At 45.1% G+C, this 21,656-nt stretch overlaps 1 protein-coding gene across 2 annotated transcripts in view; it reads right to left on the reverse strand.

Moving 5' to 3' along the window:
• ATP2C2 (ATPase secretory pathway Ca2+ transporting 2) overlaps window positions 1-19,130 on the reverse strand; it is a 56,649-nt gene extending 37,519 nt beyond the window's left edge. The window contains exons 1-3 of one of the 2 annotated variants that reach the window (XM_014579380.3): window positions 18,885-19,130; window positions 2,707-2,817; window positions 289-405 (exon numbers count right to left, since the gene is read on the reverse strand). In XM_014579380.3, the coding sequence (XP_014434866.2) occupies window positions 289-405; window positions 2,707-2,817; window positions 18,885-18,983 (327 nt within the window). In that variant the 5' untranslated portion in view covers window positions 18,984-19,130. Of the gene's footprint in view, window positions 1-288; window positions 406-2,706; window positions 2,818-7,616; window positions 7,647-18,884 lie in introns of those variants that run through there. The other variant, XM_014579381.3, reaches the window with a different exon arrangement.
• Between the last annotated feature and the right edge of the window lie 2,526 nt (window positions 19,131-21,656).

The following is a 21,656-nucleotide window of genomic DNA, read 5'->3' on the forward strand; positions in this document are numbered from 1 at the left end:
GTACAATGTCTTAAATTTAAAGATCCACCTTTTTCTTATCTCACTGTAATACAAACATGGCCCGTGATTTCTAATGACTCTCCCCCAGGCTCAGTGAAACCCCATGTCTCTATGCTCTTTGGTGGATTGGAGTCATGGAAATAATTAAAAGCCATATAATTTCTAACACATGAAAGCATTCAGATCCATTCAGAACAGATTTTCTCACTGCCGGGTACTAGGGCACACCACAGCAATGTGAAACCACCTTTGAATGGACTGCGCTATAACCACACGTGGACTCTTTACCTGGTCTAGATATTTCTTCCATATTGGTTCTTTATTATCTACTATAAATTCATTCCAGCCATGTGTTATTCTGCGTTGTAGCACAGAAAAGTCAGAGAGTCCAGTTTGTAAATCCACCTGGAGGGAGGTTAAAAGTCAGTGTAAAATCATCCAGGAAAACTGCATCGTGCAATCAAACAGCATTCAAAATAAATAACATTGCCTAGAAGCTCATGTCTAAACTGTCACCATGTCTTCAACTTATCTGTGTGGAGAGTATGACACTGACCTACATAAGAACGGCCGTACTGGGTCAGACCAAAGGTCCATCTAGCCCAGTATCCTGTCTGCCGACAGTAGCCAACACCAGGTACCTCAGAAAAAGTGAGCAGAACAGGTGATCCCACTCTTGTCATCCATGTCCAGCTTGTCCATGACAAACAGTAGCTAGGGACACTATTCCTGCTCAGCCTGGCTAATAAGTATTGGTGGACCTAGCCTCCATCAATTTATCTAGCTCTTTTTTGAACCCTATTATAGACTTGGACTTCACAACATCCTCTTATTAGACATAAATGATCAGATATAAAAACAACAACAATATAGAGATAGATATAATGAAATAAAATATAAACACTGCTTTTGCCCATAGATTTAGAAGAAGGAACACAAATTCATTAACAAATGCTATTTCCAAAGTTGATGAATCACGAAATAAAAACTGGCTGTTGGGTTCAATAGAAATTAAAAAAAAAAATTAATGTTTTGCCAAATAAAAAAGAACAAACCAACACGGAAATAAAGATGGATTTTTAGTTTCTTCAGTGGAGAATAAAAACGAAAAACTATATCATATATTCAGTATCACAATATTCCCTTTGGTGCTTTGGTGGATCAGTGTTTTCTAGATTTCTATCCTCCAGCATATTCCTTTTACATCTATATATTACTGACATTGTATTATTAGTTCCTGCCCCTTGCAAACTGTAATATAGATAGAATATTTAAAATATTCCTCCAGAGGCAGAATGCATCCTAAGGTTCCTTAGGGGAAGCTGAATATATATGCACACCCCACATCATCCCTTTCCCGTGGCAAGGTATAAATCACATGATCTAAGCCAGTGGTTTTCAAAGTACAGATCACAAGCCAGTACTGGGCTCTGGGTTGCTTTGCTGTAGGGTGACCAGTGAGGGGGCTAAGGCAGCTTCCTACCTGTTCCAGTTCTTAGGAGGGGGGCACAGGGCTCCACGCACTGCCCTCCCCCTGAGCATCAGCTCTGCCTTCCCATTGGCTGGTTCCTGGCCAATAGGAGCTGGGGAGGACGGTGCCTGCATGTAAAAGCAGCATGCAGAGCCACTTGCACACCTCTGCTTGGGACTCAGACCTGCCACTGGCTGCTTATGGGGCACAGCGTGGTTTGAGGTGCCAGGGCAGGGCCTTAGAATCCCTGCTACTCTGCTGACTGGGAGTTGCTGGAGGGGAGTCTGTGCCCGACCCGGTGCCCCAATCCCCTGGCCCAGCCCTGAGCCCCGATACTGCACCCCTACCCCTCATTCCTAGCCCCACCCCAGAGCCCACACTCTAGTCAAAAGATGTAATTATGAAGAGTTGCGAGCATCAATTTTCTTCAAATGGGTCACGAGGAAAAAAAGCCAAAAACAAAACCCCACAACTTTGAAAGCCAGTGGCCTAGGCCCAGTGAAAGCCCCAGAAGATGTACCAGGGAATCCCTACGGTTCTAGAGCCATGAAGTGAAGGTCATAGAGTTAGATGCTAGGAATGCTGCAGGAAGAAAAGGGGTATAAATAGAACTTGAATTCATTTAGAACGGAAATTAGAAAGTGGTTCCTAACACCATCAGAAGAGTGAGACTGTTGAGCTGCCTCTTAATAGGAGTAGTGGGAACAAACCACCTAACAGGTTTTAAGAAGGATACATCTATGAAAGGAAACAAGGGATTATATGTCAGGGTAGCCTGCAACAGCAGTGGATTGGATGTAATGACCCAGAAAGTTCCTTCCAGCCCTATATCCACTGTGAAGAGTTTCCTAGAACGGAGCTGGGACAGAGTGTCATGGCTGTGCCTCTTACAGGTGAGTTTGCAGAACTGTGTTAGATCCTGTTAGTGATGAGCCAAAAGCAATTGGCTGCCTGTGTTGCCCAAACACTAATGCAGTTGTGGGTCAGAAATTCCCTTAACTCATCATCATCACTGACCTGAACAAAGTAAATCAATTATTCAACTCCTGAGTGTCAGAAAGCCACCCAAATGAAAAGGATAGACCGGATCCCTACCTGAAGCATACAGATGTTCACGTCTAAAACTGGACATGAATTTCACAGCTTGGCTTCCTCTCTGAGTAAAACAATGTGGGACATTGGGGCAGGTCCATATTTCCATAAAGTGCAGTTACGCAATATGTAATAATCCTTACTTGTAAACTTTTTGCCAAATCTTCTTTACGGCATTTGCAAGCTTCTTTGGGGGGCAAAGCGATCACTTCTTTCACTTGTTTAACTGCTGTCAATGCCCGTTCTTCATCTCTCTGGGTAAGACAGATAAAGCAGTTGTTAGGGAAGAAGGACATAGCTAGTGCAGGTTGAACTTTTCTAGTCCAGCACCCTCAGGACTTGACCGGTGCTGAACCAGAGAATTTGCAAAGCCATGTGAGGTCAATATTGTCTAGCAGCATTACCAACACTTCCACTGCTTGCTGGGCATTTAGAAGACATTTAGGGGTAAATCAGAGCTAAACAACAGCAGATAACACTGGGAGCCAAGGCTGGTGGCTGTAAACAAACTCTATGGGACTGCAGGACACTCGGTCACACTCATAAGTGGACGTGTGGTAACTAAAATCATGCTGGACCACAGATGTTGCCAGACCAAAGAATGCCAGAATAATCTGCACAGTTATTTCATTAGTTTTTTGGTTCCTCTCTTTATCTGGCCTCTTTCTTCCCTTTTCCTTCAGTTAAAGGTCTTCACACTAACTATTAAATAATTAACCCTTACAACCCCTCCCCCCCTCCTGTGGCAGGTACATATCGTTATCATTTCTCTTTTACAGATGGGTAAAGTTAAGGCAGAGAGGTTAAATTATTTGCTCAAAAATCACAAGAGTAGTCAGAATGGCTGGTCTGACCCCTTCAGTTATACCTATGACGCACAAGTTGATATGTTCATGACAGGGGATGCCATTCCCTCTTGTTTTCTCTGCGTGTGCATGTGTCCTTTTTATGCCAGAAGTGGAAGCTTATTCTCCAATGGTTCCAGGATGCTGGAGTAAATCCCTTAATCCGAGTCTTCCCAGAGCTGATCTCAGGGTCTTTAGCTGCAGCTGGGGGTGGTCTTGCCTGCGGGATTTGCTAGAGGAGACTGGAGGGCCTGGCTCAGCAAGACCAAGTAAAAGTGGGTCCAGGTGGACAGAGAAAGGGGGGGGGGGGTTATATGTCATCCCAGAGGTCCCATCACACTCAAGTGCTGTCCATGGTCTGGCATTACGAGACTAAATACGCCATGTCCAGCAATAGTAAATTTGATGGGCACAGTTACCTGTTTAGTGTGGAGTCTTGCAGTAAAGCTATTTCAGAGAAGCAAGAACAAGTTACGAACGAGGGCATAGTTTTTTCCAGGCAACATAAACACATCTATTCTTATACTGCTCCAAAGGTACCAATTATTCCTGTGTCACTAACTGGTTTTTTTTTTTTTTTGTTTGACTTAGTCTGTACTTTTAGTATAGGAGACCAACCTCAACAACTTTCTCACTGTTCATTTGAGGCCAGCATAAACAATGCATGTGCCTTCTCTTAGGGTATGTCTAGACTACATGCCTCTGTTGTCAGAGGCATGTAGATTAGGCTACCTGGCATAGGCAAAGAAGCGGAGATTTAAATAATCCCCACTTAATTAAAATAAACATGGCCGCCACACTGTGCCGACTATCAACTGATCCGGCACAGCACGGTAGTCTAGACACGGATCAGTCAGCTGGGGAAGCCTTTGCCGACCAATCCGTTATGCCTCGTGAAACGCTTCTTTGCTTATTCCGGGTAGCCTAATCTACATGCCTCTGTTGCCAGAGGCATGTAGTCTAGACATACCCTTAGGCTGTGTCTAGACTGGCAAATTTTTCCGCAAAAGCACTTGCTTTTGCGGAAAAACTTGCCAGCTGTCTACACTGTCCACTTGAATTTCCGCAAGAACACTGACGATCTCATGTAAAATTGTCAGTGTGCTTGCGGAAATGCTATGCTGCTCCATTCGGGCAAAAGCCCTCTTGCGCAAATGCTTTTGCGCAAGAGGGCCAGTGTAGTCAACGTGGTATTGTTTTGCGCAAAAAAGCCCCGATCGCGAAAATGGCGATTGGGGCTTTCTTGCGCAAAACCGCATCTAGATTGGCACGGACACTTTGCTTTTCCGCAAAAGCACTTTTTGTGGAAAAGCATCGGTGCCAATCTAGACGCTCTTTTTCGCAAATGCTTTTAACAGAAAACTTTTCCGTTAAAAGCATTTGCGGAAAATCATGCTAGTCTAGACGTAGCCTTAGAGTTTACAATCTCTAAAAGACCTCTGTGTATCCCTTTAGCACACTTCTCTCCAACACTTTAGTGTCACCAGAATTGTGATCCTTGACAAAATCCTACCTCAGACTGAGAGCTTTGCTTGAACTGGTGATGGTGACCGGGACAGTATGTCCCCGGCCTTCTGTGCTAGTGCCTTCTGTAGCTTTGCTGGCAATCCCAGTTCTGTGTTCTGGGAGACCACAGAGTTCTCTTGTAAAATACTAGTGGGCTGCACCCTCTGCTCTTTATGCTCGCCTACCCCTCCTTCCGCTTTGCTGAGAGAGCCTGTTGATACTGATCACATGATGTCATTCTGTTGTCCAGCAAGAACATATAAAGAGAGAGAGAAAATTAACATGCATAATTGCTAGCTCTAGATTTTGCTCCTTGGTACAGGTTGAACATCTTTAGTTCAGCACCGTTACTGGCCACATCCATGGCCTGGCATGATTTGAGTTAGCCGGATGTGCACTTAGCATGGGTGTGGCCAACTTTCCTGCAGTCCCATAGAGTTTATTTACAGCTCCCAGTCCTGGCTCCCAGTGTTATCTGCTGTTATTGAGCTCTAATTTACCTCTAAATGTCTTCTAAGAGCCCCGTAAGCAGCGGATGTGTTGGTAATGCTGCTAGACAATACTGACCTCACATGGTTTGGCAAATTCTCTGGTTCGGCACCGGTCAGGTCCTGAGGGCACCGGACTAGAGAGGTTCAACCTGTACTTCAGCTGAATGCTCTGTAGCATGCGTCTGCACCTGACATCTTTCCCAGGTTTCTATTTGATTTGTAAATCAAACATCTGTTTTCTGGGGCGGGAGGAAGAAGGCAAAGGGCGGAGGTTTAAGAGGCCCCTTTTGGCAATGCTAATAAGTGGCTTATGATCAGTTTCAGCTAACACTGTTCTCCCATAAATTAAAAAAACAAACAAACAAGGTTTTCAAGCACGGACTTCGGTTAAAGCCTTCTTCTCTGAGCATATTGGCACTCAAGCCAAAGATCTGTCCAGTTGGTCTCCAGTTTTGTCCATGCTACTTTCAGAGGACTGCAACGACACTTTCCGTGGAGTCCTCCAAGGACAACTTGGCATAAAAGACATATTAACCATGGCAGCTTTACACTACCGTAACTTGTGGCATGGCCATGGCCATCGGGCTTACTATCATAGCACCTCAGGGTTGGGGCCTCTGTAATTCAGTCACTCATGCTATGGCTACACTGCCATTTTTTTGCCAAAGAGGATATGCAAGTCGTACTCACGTTTGCATATCTTCTTCGGATTCTTTTTGCAGAAGAGGTTTTGCTGAAAAAAAGCGCCATATAGACAGGTGATAGAAATGTAGCCGTGTTAGTCTGGGGTAGCTGAAGCAAAATGCAGGACAATGTAGCACTTTAAAGACTAACAAGATGGTTTATTAGATGATGAGCTTTTGTGGGCCAGACCCACTTCCTCAGCCATTTGTCAGGAAAAAAACAAACAAACAAACAAACCCCCACATACCTCTCTTGCAAGATCCCTTATTCCTCAAAAATCGAGGTTTACAGGATCTTGCGCAAAAGGGTTTTTTTCCAAACAAATGGCCCCGTCTACAGGGGCTTTTCATTGGCAAAACCTCTTCTGCAAAAAGAATCAGAAGAAGATATGCAAATACAAGCGCAAATTGCATATCCTCTCCTGAAAATTAACGGCAGTGTTGCCATAGCCTCAGTTTCCCAAACTCTTTACAGCTGAGTTATGAACAAGTTACGGACCAACACTTGGTCCGTAACTCGAAGTGTTCGTAACTCAGATCCCATAGAGTTACATGGCAACCGTGCTGTTCGTAAGCGAGGATCGCTGTTCGTAACTCGGATCCGCATTTACGACTGCTTTGGACGTAAGTGCGGATGGTCGTAAGTGGAGGTGGTCATAACTCGGGGAGTGGCTGTATTAAGATTTGCATCCCACTGGACATCTTTGTGCAGTATCACACTCAGTTTGCTGATTCGGGCAGTTAGATTAAGCACGTTTCCCTACTCTATCAGCGCCCAGATAAATGATCAGTTCTCCTTTGTCCTTTAATTTGTTAACTCTCTCAAAGACACTCAGACACCACTGGAAAAGCCCCCGATAGAAAAAATTCTGATAGGAAGGGACAGCATGATTTTCCTTTACAGACTCAGTAGCCCATGTCAAATAATAGTGTGTATGATAGTAGGCTTTAGACACTGTAATTGAGAACAGGAATCCGTTGTGATAGACAAGCCAGACAGAAGGTGCAGAGAGAAACTGAGGCACAGAAACTTGCTCAGAGTCACACTGCTGATAAATGACAGAGCCAGATATAAGGACTCAAGTCACCTGAGTCTCAGCCCAGTGGTTTATCAACTAGATGTTTTATAAGTCTCATCTATAATCATAATCGACTCCTTTTATGAAAGTTGAAAGATTTCTTGCAAAGCCATTATTTTTTTTTTATTGGTGATACATATGTGAGAAGTCTTGCTGAAATAAAGTGTATTGTTACAAAAGAACTGTTAATAGGAGCTCATTTGCATGTGTTAGGACATGCCACTTGGTAAACGAAGCATGGCTTTGCAAGATTACAATGTTCAAAATGAATTGGCATTTGCTAGACAAGCATGTAGATTGTAATTTGACTTGAATAGACTGAAGGGTTACCTAATTCCCCATAGCTGCAAAAGCCACACCTGTTCGGAACTTCCCCTTCCCCACTTGGAACTGTGTATCGAAAACATAGTTTGTCCATGATAAATGGATCTCTTCCTAAGATATATTACCATTTCTATAGCATAAGTGCTGCTGAACTAGCCTCTTCTCAAAACAGCAATCTTGCACCAGGAAAGTAAGCAATGCGCTGCATCTTAAATTAAACACAATAAAGAGCATGTCACTCCAGGAAGAGTTAGCAGGAGAAAATAAAATTATTAGAGTAACTATTGTTTGGCAGTGCTGCAAGTTTCAAAGGAGCAGATGTTTAGGAGAGGAGTCATTCATGTTCTGCCCCACCACGCCTTATGAAACGTCACAGCTTTTTGCAACTGTTGTGCTTGATTCAATCCATATCATGCTGGACAGAAAGTAAATCTGGAACGGGTGAGAAAGGCAGAACTTTCTGTGACTCTGAAATGCTCATCTCCTTCTCATTCACAAGAGGATATACTGACTTTTAGTTTCTGTTTGGTTAGGGTTGTTTGTTCTGGGATATTGTTTGCTCCCCTCTCCTGGGTAGGTTTATTTGAGCTGGCTTACAGACTTGAATTTGGTCAAACAAGGACCCTTTCCAAATGTAAAACTTGATCCTTGCTTTCCCACCCTCCCCACGGTAGTATTTACTGGAAGCAGATCAAAACTAACGCCAGAAAGACTAACGCCATGTACATGTACGTGCATGTGGTGTCATATTTGAAATATTCTACACTGCTTGGCACACCAGCAATAGGTCTAGTACACACACTTAGAGAGATCAAACCAGAATTCCATTGCACGGTATTCAACCTCCCAGCCCGTGGTGTTGTGGCCCCAATGCCGTTTAATTCTGCTTAAGCAGCGGTGCTAACTCTCACTGCGAGTCTCAATATTTGATGCTTTTCTAACAGCCCTTGGCTCTAAAGTTCTCAGCTTTCACTTAAAAAAAAAAAAAGTTTCTAGCTTTCATGGGTACTGGAAATGTGAATGAAGTTTCTAAAGCAGTGGTGGGCATCCCGCGACCTGCATGCAGCCCATGGGGATCCTATGGGTGGTCCATGAGATGTTTTTCTTACTCTTGTCCATGAGCAGAGTTGCCAGATTCCACTGGTTTCCATCTGTGCAGGTTTTTTTCCCTACCAGTATTACTAACGTGACGTGCCTACAAAGCAAGGGCACATGAAGTGAGGGGCGTGCTGATTGCACACAACGCTGTGAGAGCCCTGAGCTCCATCTGCATCCAATCAAAGCGCCGCTGCGGTTCAACCAGCCCCCCCCACAAATTCTAGGTACGCAAGTGTGGTTAGCAAAGCTACCCTGTCCCGGGAGAGCGCCTTGGTTACTACCCTCTTGTGGCCCATGGAGATGAAGGAGGGCCACTCGCTAGCCTAGATCGCCCAAAGCCTAGATGGCCCCACTCCTGGCTTTTGTTGCAGTTGACAGGTCCCATGTAAAGAGATCCCCCTTCCTCACCTCAGCCTGCTTGCACCCCAGTTAGTTCCTTACACTGCTGCTACACAGCGCCCCTCACACACAGCACCTTCACTTTCTCCCCGTGAGAGAGATTTTAAACTTGTACATTCTTGTTCTCATTGTATTGCCTGAGCCTAAAGTCAAGTCTGGTGGACTTAGGGTTGCCAGGTGTCCGGTTTTCGCCCGGCCAGTTCGGTATTCGGATCCCCCATCCAGTAAAAAACGAAACAAAAAAAACCACACACCAGAAAATACTGGACATATGAAATGTCTGGTGTTTCCTGTTTCCCTTGGACAAAAGCCCAGTGGGGAGAATTTCCCCCTGCCACATCTGGAGGGGGAATAAGGAGCGCGGGGCCATTTACAGGTGCAGCACCCTTTCTTCCCCCCCTTAACAATTTTGGTTTCCCCCCTTTCCCCCCCCCCCCCCAACAGAAATTTTCCCAGTGTATTTTTTTGGGGGTGGTGGTGGTATTTTTTGTTAAACCACCTGGCAACCCTAGGTGGACTGACAGTACACGTTCCAGGTTTTCACTCATGTCCTTGGGTGTGCAGATTACAGCCACAAGACATTTTTAACCTAAACACAGACCCACACGGAATACAGTTCCACCCACTCAGTAACAGGGTAAGACTGGGGGAGCTCAGCTTTATAAGGTAGCTGCTTTTATAAAGTTTCCTGAGGGCTTGCTTGGGTTGTTTCATTACTCCACCTCTGTGTGGGAACTACAGAGAATGAAGTTAACTCCCAGCTTGCTGAAAAACATTAGGCCCACTGGTCTCCTTCAAGCTGTTAGGGACAAGTTCTGTTTCGTTTGGTTAAAGGAAGAAGCTAGTGTTTGCTCAAGGCCTGGGCACCTGACTAGGAACCAAAAGGCAGTCAAAGGACTGGTTTCCATGGCAACATTTTTCACCTTTAGTATTTCTGGTTGCAAATTCAGAAGGATCAAGGACAAGATGACCAGTAAGGAGCTAAATGTGTCAGCCAGCAAAGTTGCTCCTTTAAAAGTCTTTAATCAAAGGCTTAAAGACTATGTAAACAAGCTCTGACTTTTTGCTAATGTGCAATACGCTGTGCTGACCTTTCACTTTGTCTGGTTTTAAATAGCATTGCTTTCCTCCTGGCAATTTTCTTTTAAAGGGCACATTTTACCAGTTTTGCTTTCAGTGGGTAAACATACAGTTGAGCAATAACAGTCGTAAGTAAAGAGTGATAATTATGTGTAGCCTTATACACCTCTGTTGAGAAATGGGAACGTTGCAAGGGAAAGAACATATCCCATTATGGTAGATGCTAAAATAAGGAAAAGCACAATTGTAACTCTGCACCTCATTTAGGACAAAAAAGCAATAGCTAAGCTCTCTCCATTGTCTGACAGCGAACAAACCTACATTCTGATCCAGCAAACCCTTACATATCCTGTGTAGTACTGGTAGAAAAATCCAAGTTTTGGTTTCCATTAAGTACTTTGAATGAAATAGTTTTGTTTAAAACTTTTTGCAAAGTATTTTGATTTAAAAAATAAATGAAATAGACACGCCATTTTTTAAAATTGTTTTGAATGGAAATTTTCATTTTGTTTTTGGCTTTCCAACACTTGACACGAAACAACGATATTTTTTGAAAATGAATTGCTTTTGTTTTTTATTTTGTGGTCAAAAATAAAAATTATTGAAATATCCTTTAAAACTATTTCTAGTCCAAATATGAAAAAAAATGCAGTTGTCAGAAGAAAAAAAAATGTTGTAACATTTTGACCCAGTGTGTGTGTGTGTGTGTGTGTGTGTGTGTGTGTGTGAAGAATCTGTATGTCTTAGAGCTATTTGCATGAACGTATGCAGCATCAGGTTCACTAATAGGATACTAAATTATAAGTAATTTAGACACGAACAGATTGCAACTCAGCAAATGAGCCAAAGTACAAGACACAGTATAATGAAAGGAACGGAAAAATAGAATGATCAATGAGAATGGTAGAAAAATGAGAAACATTTCATGATAAATGTTTTCCTTCTTTTCATCCCAAAAAAATAAAAATAAATCCAGCTTTGACATTTTTAACAAGAGCTACTGTTTAATAAATTCTTCACTGGAAAGGGACACATTTTCCTATCTGATTTGCATCCTAATTTGGTCAGGCATATTTGCTTGTATCAAAGTTCAAACTGAAGCTACATTAGAGGTTTGATATGAACTATGGATGTGAACAAACAATCACTTAACTCTGCATCAACTTTACTGGGAGCAGCCCCCTGCCCATGGCTGGCCACAGGCAGAGAGCTGCTCCATCCCCACATGAGTTGGAAGAGATACCCACAATGCGGAGGCAGGGAGGTGGGAGCAGAAGCCGGACTTCCCATGTGTGGGGCCAGCAGCAGCAGCACCATGCAGGGAGGAGGGCTGGGAGCGGGATCCTACTTAATTGGTTAACCAGTTAAACCTAAGGTTTAATCACTTAACTAAATTAGCTGGGATTTTACATTCCTGATAACTCATGAAACTGCCTTCCTGTTGTGGCAATACCTTAAATACGGTATTGCATTGACTACCGACTCTGAATTAAGGAGTTTGAGCCCTCATCCCCAGACATATTTAGGCTCCTAGCTTCCAATGAAATTGACGATCCAGGCCTTGGTCTTTTAGCCCAGACTATCAGAACCTGTGTTTTTAGCAGTCCTTGTTTCTGCAGCTGACCTGGCTGTGAGTGTCATTACATAAATATTTCAGAGTTGTCTCCTTTTTACTCTAAACTTTCCAATTTCCTATTTAAATCATGGTTGTGTGTCAGCTCTCCTCTTACTGGTGTTTATGTTACTCTAGGAACTTTAATACTCCATTCATCTGAAGAAGTGGGCTGTGCCCACGAAAGCTCATGATACCATCCTCATGTTTTATTAGTCTTTAGGGTGCTGCTAGACTATTCATTGTTTAAGTTTTTCCAGTTACAGACTAACGTGGCTACCCCTCTGAAGCTCTAGGAACTCAGTTCAACTGAACTCACAGCCCCATTTTGGTAAGCCCTGTACACCTGTATTTTAAGACACCAACTCAGAACTAAAAAGTTAACCATCTTGAACAAAAGTTGCAACAAGTTTAAACAGAAAAGGCAAAGAATGAATATCACCATTTTCTTGATGAGTAACTGAGGCATGCAGCAATTCCATGACTTGGAGGGTTATAACATAAGGTGAAATGAAACTGAGGATTACTAGAGCACAAGTTGATGCCTTAACCATTACACCATTCTCTGAAGTGGGGATTTAACTTCTTTATCCCTCTATTTTCTATTTGGAAAGACTTTTACAGTGACTAATAGAGAGTGTATCGGTCAATTACCAGGCAATAACAAAAGACAGGAAGTTATTTGTGAGTTATCACATTAATTATGTCATTGTTAATTATTTATAATGTAATAAAATCTTTGAGCACGTGCGTGTATAGTAGATCAAAACCTTTCTTACATTTGCACGCAACAACCATGTTTGGCATTATGCTTTCAGAATATAATGGCATCCTAATCAATTCCCCATAAGTTCATCCTGAAATTGGTTTGACATGTTAATATCCCATCATAATGACGTTGTGGAAGAGTCTCCAGTTGTACATTTAAATGATTTTAGTATCTTTGTGAGACTTGCAATGTAATCATTCTGACATTGTGTTTGCTTTGTACGGAGAATTCTGTGGACTTGAATGGAGACCAATTTCCCATTGTTTCAGCTACTTCTCAGGCTTACCCAGAAAACGTAGGCGTTTAAGAACATAAGAATGGACATATTGGGTCTGACCAATGGTGCATCTGTCCTAGTATCCTGTCTTTTGACAGAAGTCAGTGTCAGATGCTTCAGAGGGAATGAACCATTCAGGGCAAGTGTCAAATGATCCACCCCCTTTTTCTCCCCCCACTTGGCCAGTTCCAGTTCAAGGCAGGCAGATAGTTAGGGATTCCTAGAGCATGGGGCTACATCCTTCACCATCCTGGCTAATAACTTCAAGGAGGATATGTTCATCAGAGGCTCTCTCATGTTTTTTTTAATACTTTTGGCCTTCATAACATCCCCTAGCAATGAGTTCCACAGGCTCACTGTGCATTGCATAACGAGTACTTCATTTTGTCTTAAACCTGCTGCCTATTCATTTCATTGGGTGACCCCTAGTTCTTGCATTATGTGAATGGGTAAATAACACTTCTTTCTTCCTCCATGCCACCCAAGATATTATAGACCTCTTTCATATACCCCGGTTCCTCTTAATTGTCTCTTTTCTAAGCTGAACAGTCCTTTTCATCTTTTGTATGGCAGCCATGTCATACCCCAATCATATTTGTTACCCTTTTCTACTTTTCCTCTCTACTCTGCGCTGATTAGGCCTCGATTAGAGTATTGTGTCCAATTCTGGGCACCACATTTCAAGAAAGATATAGAGAAATTGGAGAAGGTCCAGAGAAGAGCAACAAGAATGATTAAAGATCTAGCAAACATGAGCTATGAGGGAAGACTGAAAGAACTGGGCTTGTTCAGTTTAGAAAAGAGAAGACTGAAAGGGGACATGATAGCGGTTTTCAAGTAACTAAAAGAGTGTTACAACGGAGAGGGAGAAAAATTGTTCTCCTTGGCCTCTGAAGATAGGACAAGAAGCAGCGGGCTTAAACTGCAGCAAGGGAGGTTTAGGTTGGACATTAGGAAAAACTTCTTAACTGTCAGGGTGGTTAAACACTGGAATAAGTTGCCTAGGGAGGTTGTGGAATCTCCATCTCTGGAGACATTTAAGAGCAGGTTAGATAGACATCTATCAGATGGTCTACTCTAAACCAGTGTTTCTTAAACTGTGTTCCATGGCACACCGGTGTGCCACGAGGCAGTCAGAGGTGTGCCACAGAGAACAACTGAGTTCAAAATGGCCACCCTTAAAGTGACAAGCAACTTTTTTTTTTTGCTCAATAACTTCCCCCCCTTTACCCTCCCCCCCCCCCCCCAACAAAAAATCCTTGGTGTTCCTCATAAAAAAATATTGTTTGGTGTTCCTCGGTCTTAAAAAGTTTAAGAAACACTGCTCTAGACTGTGCTTGCCCTGCCATGAGGGCAGGGGACTGGACTCAAGCTCTTGAAGTCCCTTCCAGTTCTAGTGTTATATGATTCTATTCTTTTTTCCCCAATTGTAATATATAATTCTGGAGACAGGGCAGCCAGACACTGTGTGCAGTATTTATGGTCTGGGCATCCCATGGATATATTTAGCAGTATTATGATGTTTTCAATCTTACCACCTATCTTTTTCCCTAATGGTTCCTAACATTCTGTTTTGACTGCTGCTGCACATGGAGCGGATGTTTTCAGAAAACTGTCCACAATGACTCCAACAGCGCTTGGAAGGGGGGCAGCTAATTTAGACCCTATCATTTTGCAGGTGATGTTGAGATTGTGTTTTCCAGTGCGCATTACATAGCATTTATCAACACTCAGTTTCATGTGGCGTATAATTGCCCAATCCGCTGTTTTGTTTGATCCCTTTCAGGGAAAGTGAGTTATGGGCCCATGGTGCCCAGGCTCCAGGGATATTCCTGGTCCAGGGGTCCAGCTCCAGCAAAATTCAGGGCTGGGTCTTTTTCCTGGCCCTGCCTGCCACCCTGCACATCTCACCCAGAGCATCCTCAGCCCCGCCTGCTGTCCCCGTGTGCAGCTGCTGGCATGTCCCTGCAGTCCCTGGGCAGGGGAGGGGGTGTCTCCACATGCTGCTCCCATCCTGAGTGCCCCTGCGGCCAATGGGAGCTGTGGGGCAGTGCCCATGGACAGCAGTATATGAAGAGCTCCTGTCCACAGATGTGGGGAGTGGGTGGGAGAGAGGGCAGGTAAGCACTGCACTCCCCAACCATTCCCAGAGCCTTCACCCCTCACCTCCTCCTGTGCCCTCACCCGCTCAGCCCAGAGCCTGCATGCAGCATCCAAACTCCATCACAGACCCTGCAGTCCCAAACCCTCTCCCATGTCCCATCTCCATCCCAGAGCTTGTGACCCTCTTGCACCCAATACCCTGACTCTGAGCCTGCATCTAGCATCCAAATTCCACCCCAGAGCCTGCATCCCAGACACCCTCCCTCACCCAAACTCCCTCCCAGAACTTGCACCACTCACCCCAAGTCCCTCCTAAAGCCTGCACCCCAACCCTCTGCCCCAGCCCAGAGCCTGCATCCAAACTCCATCCAAGCACTTACACCCCAGTCCTCCCACACCCAAACTCCCTCCCAGAGCCATAAGCAGGAGCATTGTGGGGCTTGGACCCATTCTGAGCACCACCAACATTTCTATAAACCTGCCGCCCTGATCCCTTAGTTAATTCCAAAGCTGACTGATGAAGCGTTACAATTCTGTGTAATTCTGCAAACTTTGCCACCCCTGGCTACGTCTAGACTATGGCGTTTTAGCGGGATACCAGAGGTATCCCACAAAAATCCCACCATGCCCAAGGAACACGTTTGCTCTTCTGCTTTTTTTTTCGCGGCAGAACAAACGTGCTCTTTCGGGGAGCCCTGTATACCTCGTTTCACAAGGCATAAGGGCTCCACCAAAAGCGGAGGCTTTTCCACCATTTGGCCCTGTCTAGACTGGGCCAAATGGTGGAAAAGCCTCTTCCGCAAAAGCAATTGGAATTTGTAGAGCGCAATTTGTGTAGCTTTTTCCGATAAAGCCCCACAGTCTAGACCTAGCGTCACTGTTTACTTCCTTTTCCAGAACATTGAAGAATACAAGTTCTAAACCCAGTTACAGATCCTTGGGGGACTCTGCTATTTACTTTACGGTACCACGTAAACTGATAGCTTATTCCTACCCTTTGTTTCCTATCTTTTAACCACAACGAGTAGTCCTGTGGCACCGTAGAGCACCTGACCGTTTTTGGGTCGGGGGCCACTGTCTCACAGAAAAATCAGTTGGGGGTTGCACACAAGTGAGGAGCAGAAAAAAAAAAAAAAACAACCTCACTGTGACCCTAGACTGAGGGAAAAAAAAAAGTCACTCCCCGCATTCCCCTTACACACCAGAGATTAGGGATCCCCAGCCTAGTAGATTTTGTGCACTCCAGCCCCCAGGGAGGCAGCAGAGGTGCTAGAGCACCAGTGCAGGCTCCCTAGTGCTGGGGGGAGTCCAAACCTTGGGGGCTAGATCCAGGCAAACAAAGGGCCCCATCCGTCCCCCAGGCCTGAGGTTCCCCTGCCTTTGGGTATGTCTACACTACCCCGCTAGTTCGAACTAGCGGGGTAATGTAGGCATACCGCACTTGCAAATGAAGCCCAGGATTTGAATTTCCCGGGCTTCATTTGCATAAACCGGGCGCCGCCATTTTTAAATCCCAGCTCGTTCGAACCCCGTGCCGCGCGGCTACACGCGGCATGGAGTAGCTAGCTCGGATTAGGCTTCTAATCCGAACTAGCTGTACTCCTCGTGGAATGAGGAGTACAGCTAGTTCGGATTAGGAAACCTAATGGCGGCGCCCGGCTTATGCAAATGAAGCCCGGGAAATTCAAATCCCAGGCTTCATTTGCAAGTGCGGTATGCCTACATTACCCCGCTAGTTCGAAATAGCGGGGTAGTGTAGACATACCCTTTGAGACTAACAAAAAATATATATTTAGGACCATGGGCTTTCATGGGTAAAACCCACTTCATCAGATGAGTTGGAGTGAAAACAACAGGATGAAAGATAATATAGAACAGCAAAAGCAGTATGATGTCTGTTTCTGTGTGAGTTTCCTTTATGACGTTGATGGATTTCCACTTCATATGGCTAAATGCAGTGCCTCGAATTGTAAAAAGTCTCAAAGGGTAGCTGGTTAGTCTGTAACTTTAAAAACAACGAGTAGTTGTGTTACCGATCCCTGAAAGGATATTCTCCCTTATCCCAGGACTGCTTACTATGCTTAAGAGCCTTTGTTGTGAGACATGGTCAAAGGCTTTCTGAAGGTACAAATATACCAGCTCACTCTTGTTCACATGCTAGTGCACATTGTAGTGTCTGCATAGACTTAGACTGGAATTCAAGGAGATCATGTGCTCATATTGAGAGCAGACACTCATAATTAATTATTTTGCTGTAGAGAGAATGGCAGAACCAGTTCCTATTCAGAACAAGCCACTGTGACTATAATTTCCTGATTGTGGACAACTGACTGGACCCTCATCAAATATTGGCCAAAACAATAGACTGGAGTTCCCAAATGTCAAATTCATCTTTGCTGGGCTAACATATTAGCCAACGAGAGAAATTATTTTGCTCCCTTACTCACACATCACAGCAAGATCAGAAGTTATTTTTGGCATCCCTGTTGTACCTCCATTTTACTCTGTGAAGCTGGGCTGTGTATACAGTAGCAGAAAGAAGAAGGGCTCCCTCTTTCTCTGTAGCACAACGGAGGCAACACATATGCTACTACCCACAGTTCTGGCCAACTGGATATTATAAAGAAGACAACAAATAGGAAGGAATGAAGAAAAGGTTACAGGAGTTGGAAGGAATAGTTTTTGAAGAAAAATTAAGAATACTAGGTACAATATAGAGAGCTTGGGCAAGTGTGAATTAAGAGGGACATAACTGCCTACAAGCATTTGGAAGGTGCAAATGCCACAAAGGGAAAGCAATATACAGGTTGAACCTCTCTAGTCTGGCATCCTCTGGTCCAGCAACATCCATGGTCTGGCATGATTTCAGTTTGCTGGATGTCTGTTTATCATGGTGTGGCCAAGTTTTCCGCGGTCCCATAAAGTCTGTTTACAGCCACCAGTCCTGGCTCTCAGCATTTTGCATTGTTAATTAGCTCCAATTTACCCCTAAATGTCTTCTAAGAGCCCAGTAAGCAGTGGAAGTATTGGTAATACTGCTAGACAGTATTGACCTCCTGTGGCTCAGCACCAGTCAGGGGTAGTATTATAATCAGTAGTAATCAATCCAGGCACTGAAGAAAGGATGAAATCCAATTCCTCTTACCCATGTGAATGGTTCCAAAGGTCAATACCTACATGAGTATGGCAAGCCTCAGGATCTGGTACACTCTTTGTTACTTAAAAATATCAAATCCTATCATTATTATTAATTCAATTACAATAGACCCTAGAGGCTTCAACAGACACCAGAGTAGCACTGCATTGGCAAACCCATGCTAGCAAGAGGCAGGCCAAGTTTCAGAGAGTGGCTAGAGGAAAAAAGAAAGAAGAAAGCTGAACTGATGGAAAAATACAGACACCAACCTTTCATTCCGTGGTGAATAGCGTGAGCACCAAGCAATGTATATTTCCAAAATGCTCCAAAGCACATTTCATGAACATGTTTGAGACAACCAAAAAGTCATTCTGAAAGTGACTGACATTTCATGGCTCGGTGTGGGGTTTTGTTGTTGTTGTAAAATAATAATAATAATAAAAAACCAGCTGGATCACACCTCTCACCCCACCCACAAACAGGTTGTATTCTGAACTGAAGGAATCAGCCAGTTGGAAGTTCAGCCAGAGAACTCATTCACATGCCTGGGCTTTTGTGCTTGGAATACTGGCCTAGATTTGTACATCTGGCTGACCCCCCAGTGAGTGCAAACACCACGACATATGCTGCAAACCTGAGTATGGCTGGCAAAGCCTTGACATAAAGTTGAATGTTAATACCTTAAGATGGACCATCCCGCCCTCCATTGTGCACGGACGTTAACTAACCCACACCACATCCCCATAGGCAACAGAGCATCGTCCATAAATATTAGCCTCCACTTTATGTATAATACAACAGAGCAGCACAGCTGGCCTAGTTACAGAGAGAGAATATTGCCAGCAACGCACAGCCGGCTTAACCCCATCCACACACCATATTTCACAATAAACAGGCAAGAGGCACAGGGACTCCTTACCTCCCCTCCTGGCTCCCCATTGCCCAGTGGCTGATACTGCTGGGACAAGCGGAAGAGTGACCCTTTCTGGAAGAGTTTGGAGAAGTGTCTTTCTACCATCCTCGCTTAGCCACTGCAGCAGCAAAAAGAGGAGCAGTTGTTGCTTGAATGTCCCCTGTTCCTGGCTGTGGCTCAAATTCCCTTGCAAGCCTGGGGTTGTAGTTACACAAGAGGGAGCGGCAGGTGTTACCTGATGCCTACAGAGGAAGCCACGCCCCTGGCCAGCAACAGGTGTCTGGGAGAGGCTGCACAACTTCCTTTATACCAGCTGCTCAGAGCAACAGACACCTAGAAGGTCCTTTGCTTATGCTACCATGCAGAGGAGTCCTACATGGTTAGTATTTGTGCGAGCAGACTTGGCTTTCCCCCAGGAAACAGTAGCTATGAAGGGAGTGTAATGCAATTGCATTTAACCCCAGGAGCTCTTTCAGCTCCATTGCCTTCCACACCTGCTGAGAAAATGCATTGATTGTGTGCTGCATTTCAGCACTAGGCAGACAGGGTTTTCCAGAGGCAGCAGATCTACACAAATTCAGGTGAGTTCGTGCACAAGGTGGGGGGTGTCCTTAATAAGTGTGCCAAGCATGGAGGGTACATAAGCTAAAGTGGTGAGGTAGTGTCTTTGATTGAGCCTTTTCCCCTTGGGGAGAGAGAGACAAGCTTTTGCTCCTGTAACCCACACACCTGCTGGGTGTGTTTCACTGTTCCAGGGAGTGGCACTTAGACCACTTATAGAGAGAAAGAGTTTGTTCTACAGCCTTCCGTGAGAGCCAGCTGGCTTTATACAGGGCTGGCCTGAGCCAATTTGGCGCCCTGGGACCCAGGTGTACGGCGCTGCCCCCGGGACATGTGGCCCCGCCTCCGGGCACACGAAGCATGCATGGGCCCACCCCCAGGGCGTGTAGGTGGATGGCGCACAGCCCGGAGCTGCCCAGGGCAGGCTGTGCCTGGCCGTGCAGGGCCCTACAGCCGTGGGGGGAAGGGCTCTGCTGGCCGGTACTGTGAGGGTTAACACGACCTCTGCCCTGGGTGGCTGCTGCAGCCTGCTGGGAGCCAGGCACCCCCCGTAGGTTGGTGTCCTAGGCAGCTGCCCGGCTAGCCTACCCCTTAGTTCGGCCCTGGCTTTATAGCTCAAGCCGTAGAGACTCAGGCACTAAGCTCTAGAGGTTATAGGTTTGGTTCTGCCTCTTGGGCTACACTGCAGGCTTCTTGTGCAAGAGTTCTTGCGTGACAGGTCTTGTGCAAGAGCATGTCCACACTGCCATGTGCTTTTGCGCAAGAGATGTGCTTTTGTACAAGAGTGTCCATGACAGTGTGGACGCTCTCTTGCGCAAGAAAGCTCTGATGGCCATTTTAACCATAGAGGTTTCTTGTGTGAGAAACCCCTGTTGCCTGTCCACACTGCCTTCTTGTGCAAGAGGGCTTATTCCTCGTGGGGAGAGGAATAACTCTTGTGCAAGAAGCCCTCTGTTCTGACACCGTACTGTAAATTTACTTGCACAAGAACATGTGTGCAGTGTAGAGGTGCCTCAAATTTTTGCGCAAGAACGGCTGTTCTTGTGCAAAAAGTCTGCAGTGTAGATGTAACCATAGTGTTACACATGCTCAGAGCTCTTCTTCAGCTCTGGGAAGGAAATCCTGTATGTCATAGCTAAATACAGCATGAAACAAATAACTTCATATTCTAAGCTAACACCTATTTAAAGGGCCAGTCATAGCATGCAAGAAACTTACTGTAGTAATGCTAACAACATGGGTCTCAGATACAATTTGTATTTCCTAAGTGCTGGCACTGCAACTCTGCTCCGTATTATTTCATAGGATTGTTATTTCTATTATGATTTTAAAGTAAAATAGCTCTAGGAGTGCCCATGTTGTAAATAGGCCAGGACCTTTTTCTCCAAGGCACACAGAGGGCAGAGTCACTGTCGAATCACACCCTTCTGGGTTGCAGGAAGGTAAAATGGCTCATCCGGGGAAAAAAAGATGCCACCTGGTTGCCAGTGATCTAAAGCAAAGCTGCTCTACTATTGTGATGTAGTGGGGGTATTGGGCTGCTTTCTATGCTGGCTCTGTGGTAACCCGCACTGGCTGCTGCCGGTACCACAGCCCAGAAGGACAGGGAGTGAGACATTATGCAAAGAGGGTCTCTCAACCTGTCTGACCAGCTACCCCCCAAGGAGAGAAACGAAGGAAGGTGGAATGCTGCCCTGGCCGGGGGGCAGGGCTGGAGGAGAGGGAGTTAGTTTTGGGTCTGGAAAGCTGGGGAGGGGGGCTGGAACTGAAGGGTCCAGCCACCCTCATCTCAAGGGGGGCTCTGAGGCCTCTTAGCCCCAGTTCCTGTAACCAGCTGACATCTGTGCTCTGCTGTATCCTGGAGAAGCAATAAACTCCCTCTATTCTACTGGCTGGTGGAGTCTGTTCGTGCCGCTACGGGGGTGCAGGAAGCGGGGGAACCCCAACGCGTCATTACAACTATTAAGGTGTGTCTGTAGTTAGATAGGGTCGCAAGGAGCAGGGAATCACCCGCACCCTCTGTCAAAGAGATCACCGTGAAGGTTAACGTCTTGCTCCACGGCATTCTAAGGAGGCTTCTCTGCACAGGGTGTTAATGAGAAGAATGTGCACATGACTCCTAGCAAGGAAACATACCTATTATATGCTTGCAAAATGCCTCCTCACCATTCCAGGATTAGATGATTCATGGCTCTATTCACTCTTGTCCAGCAGTGT

This window comes from Pelodiscus sinensis, chromosome 12, assembly GCF_049634645.1.
Source record: "Pelodiscus sinensis isolate JC-2024 chromosome 12, ASM4963464v1, whole genome shotgun sequence".
NCBI classification, from domain to species: Eukaryota; Metazoa; Chordata; order Testudines; family Trionychidae; genus Pelodiscus; species Pelodiscus sinensis.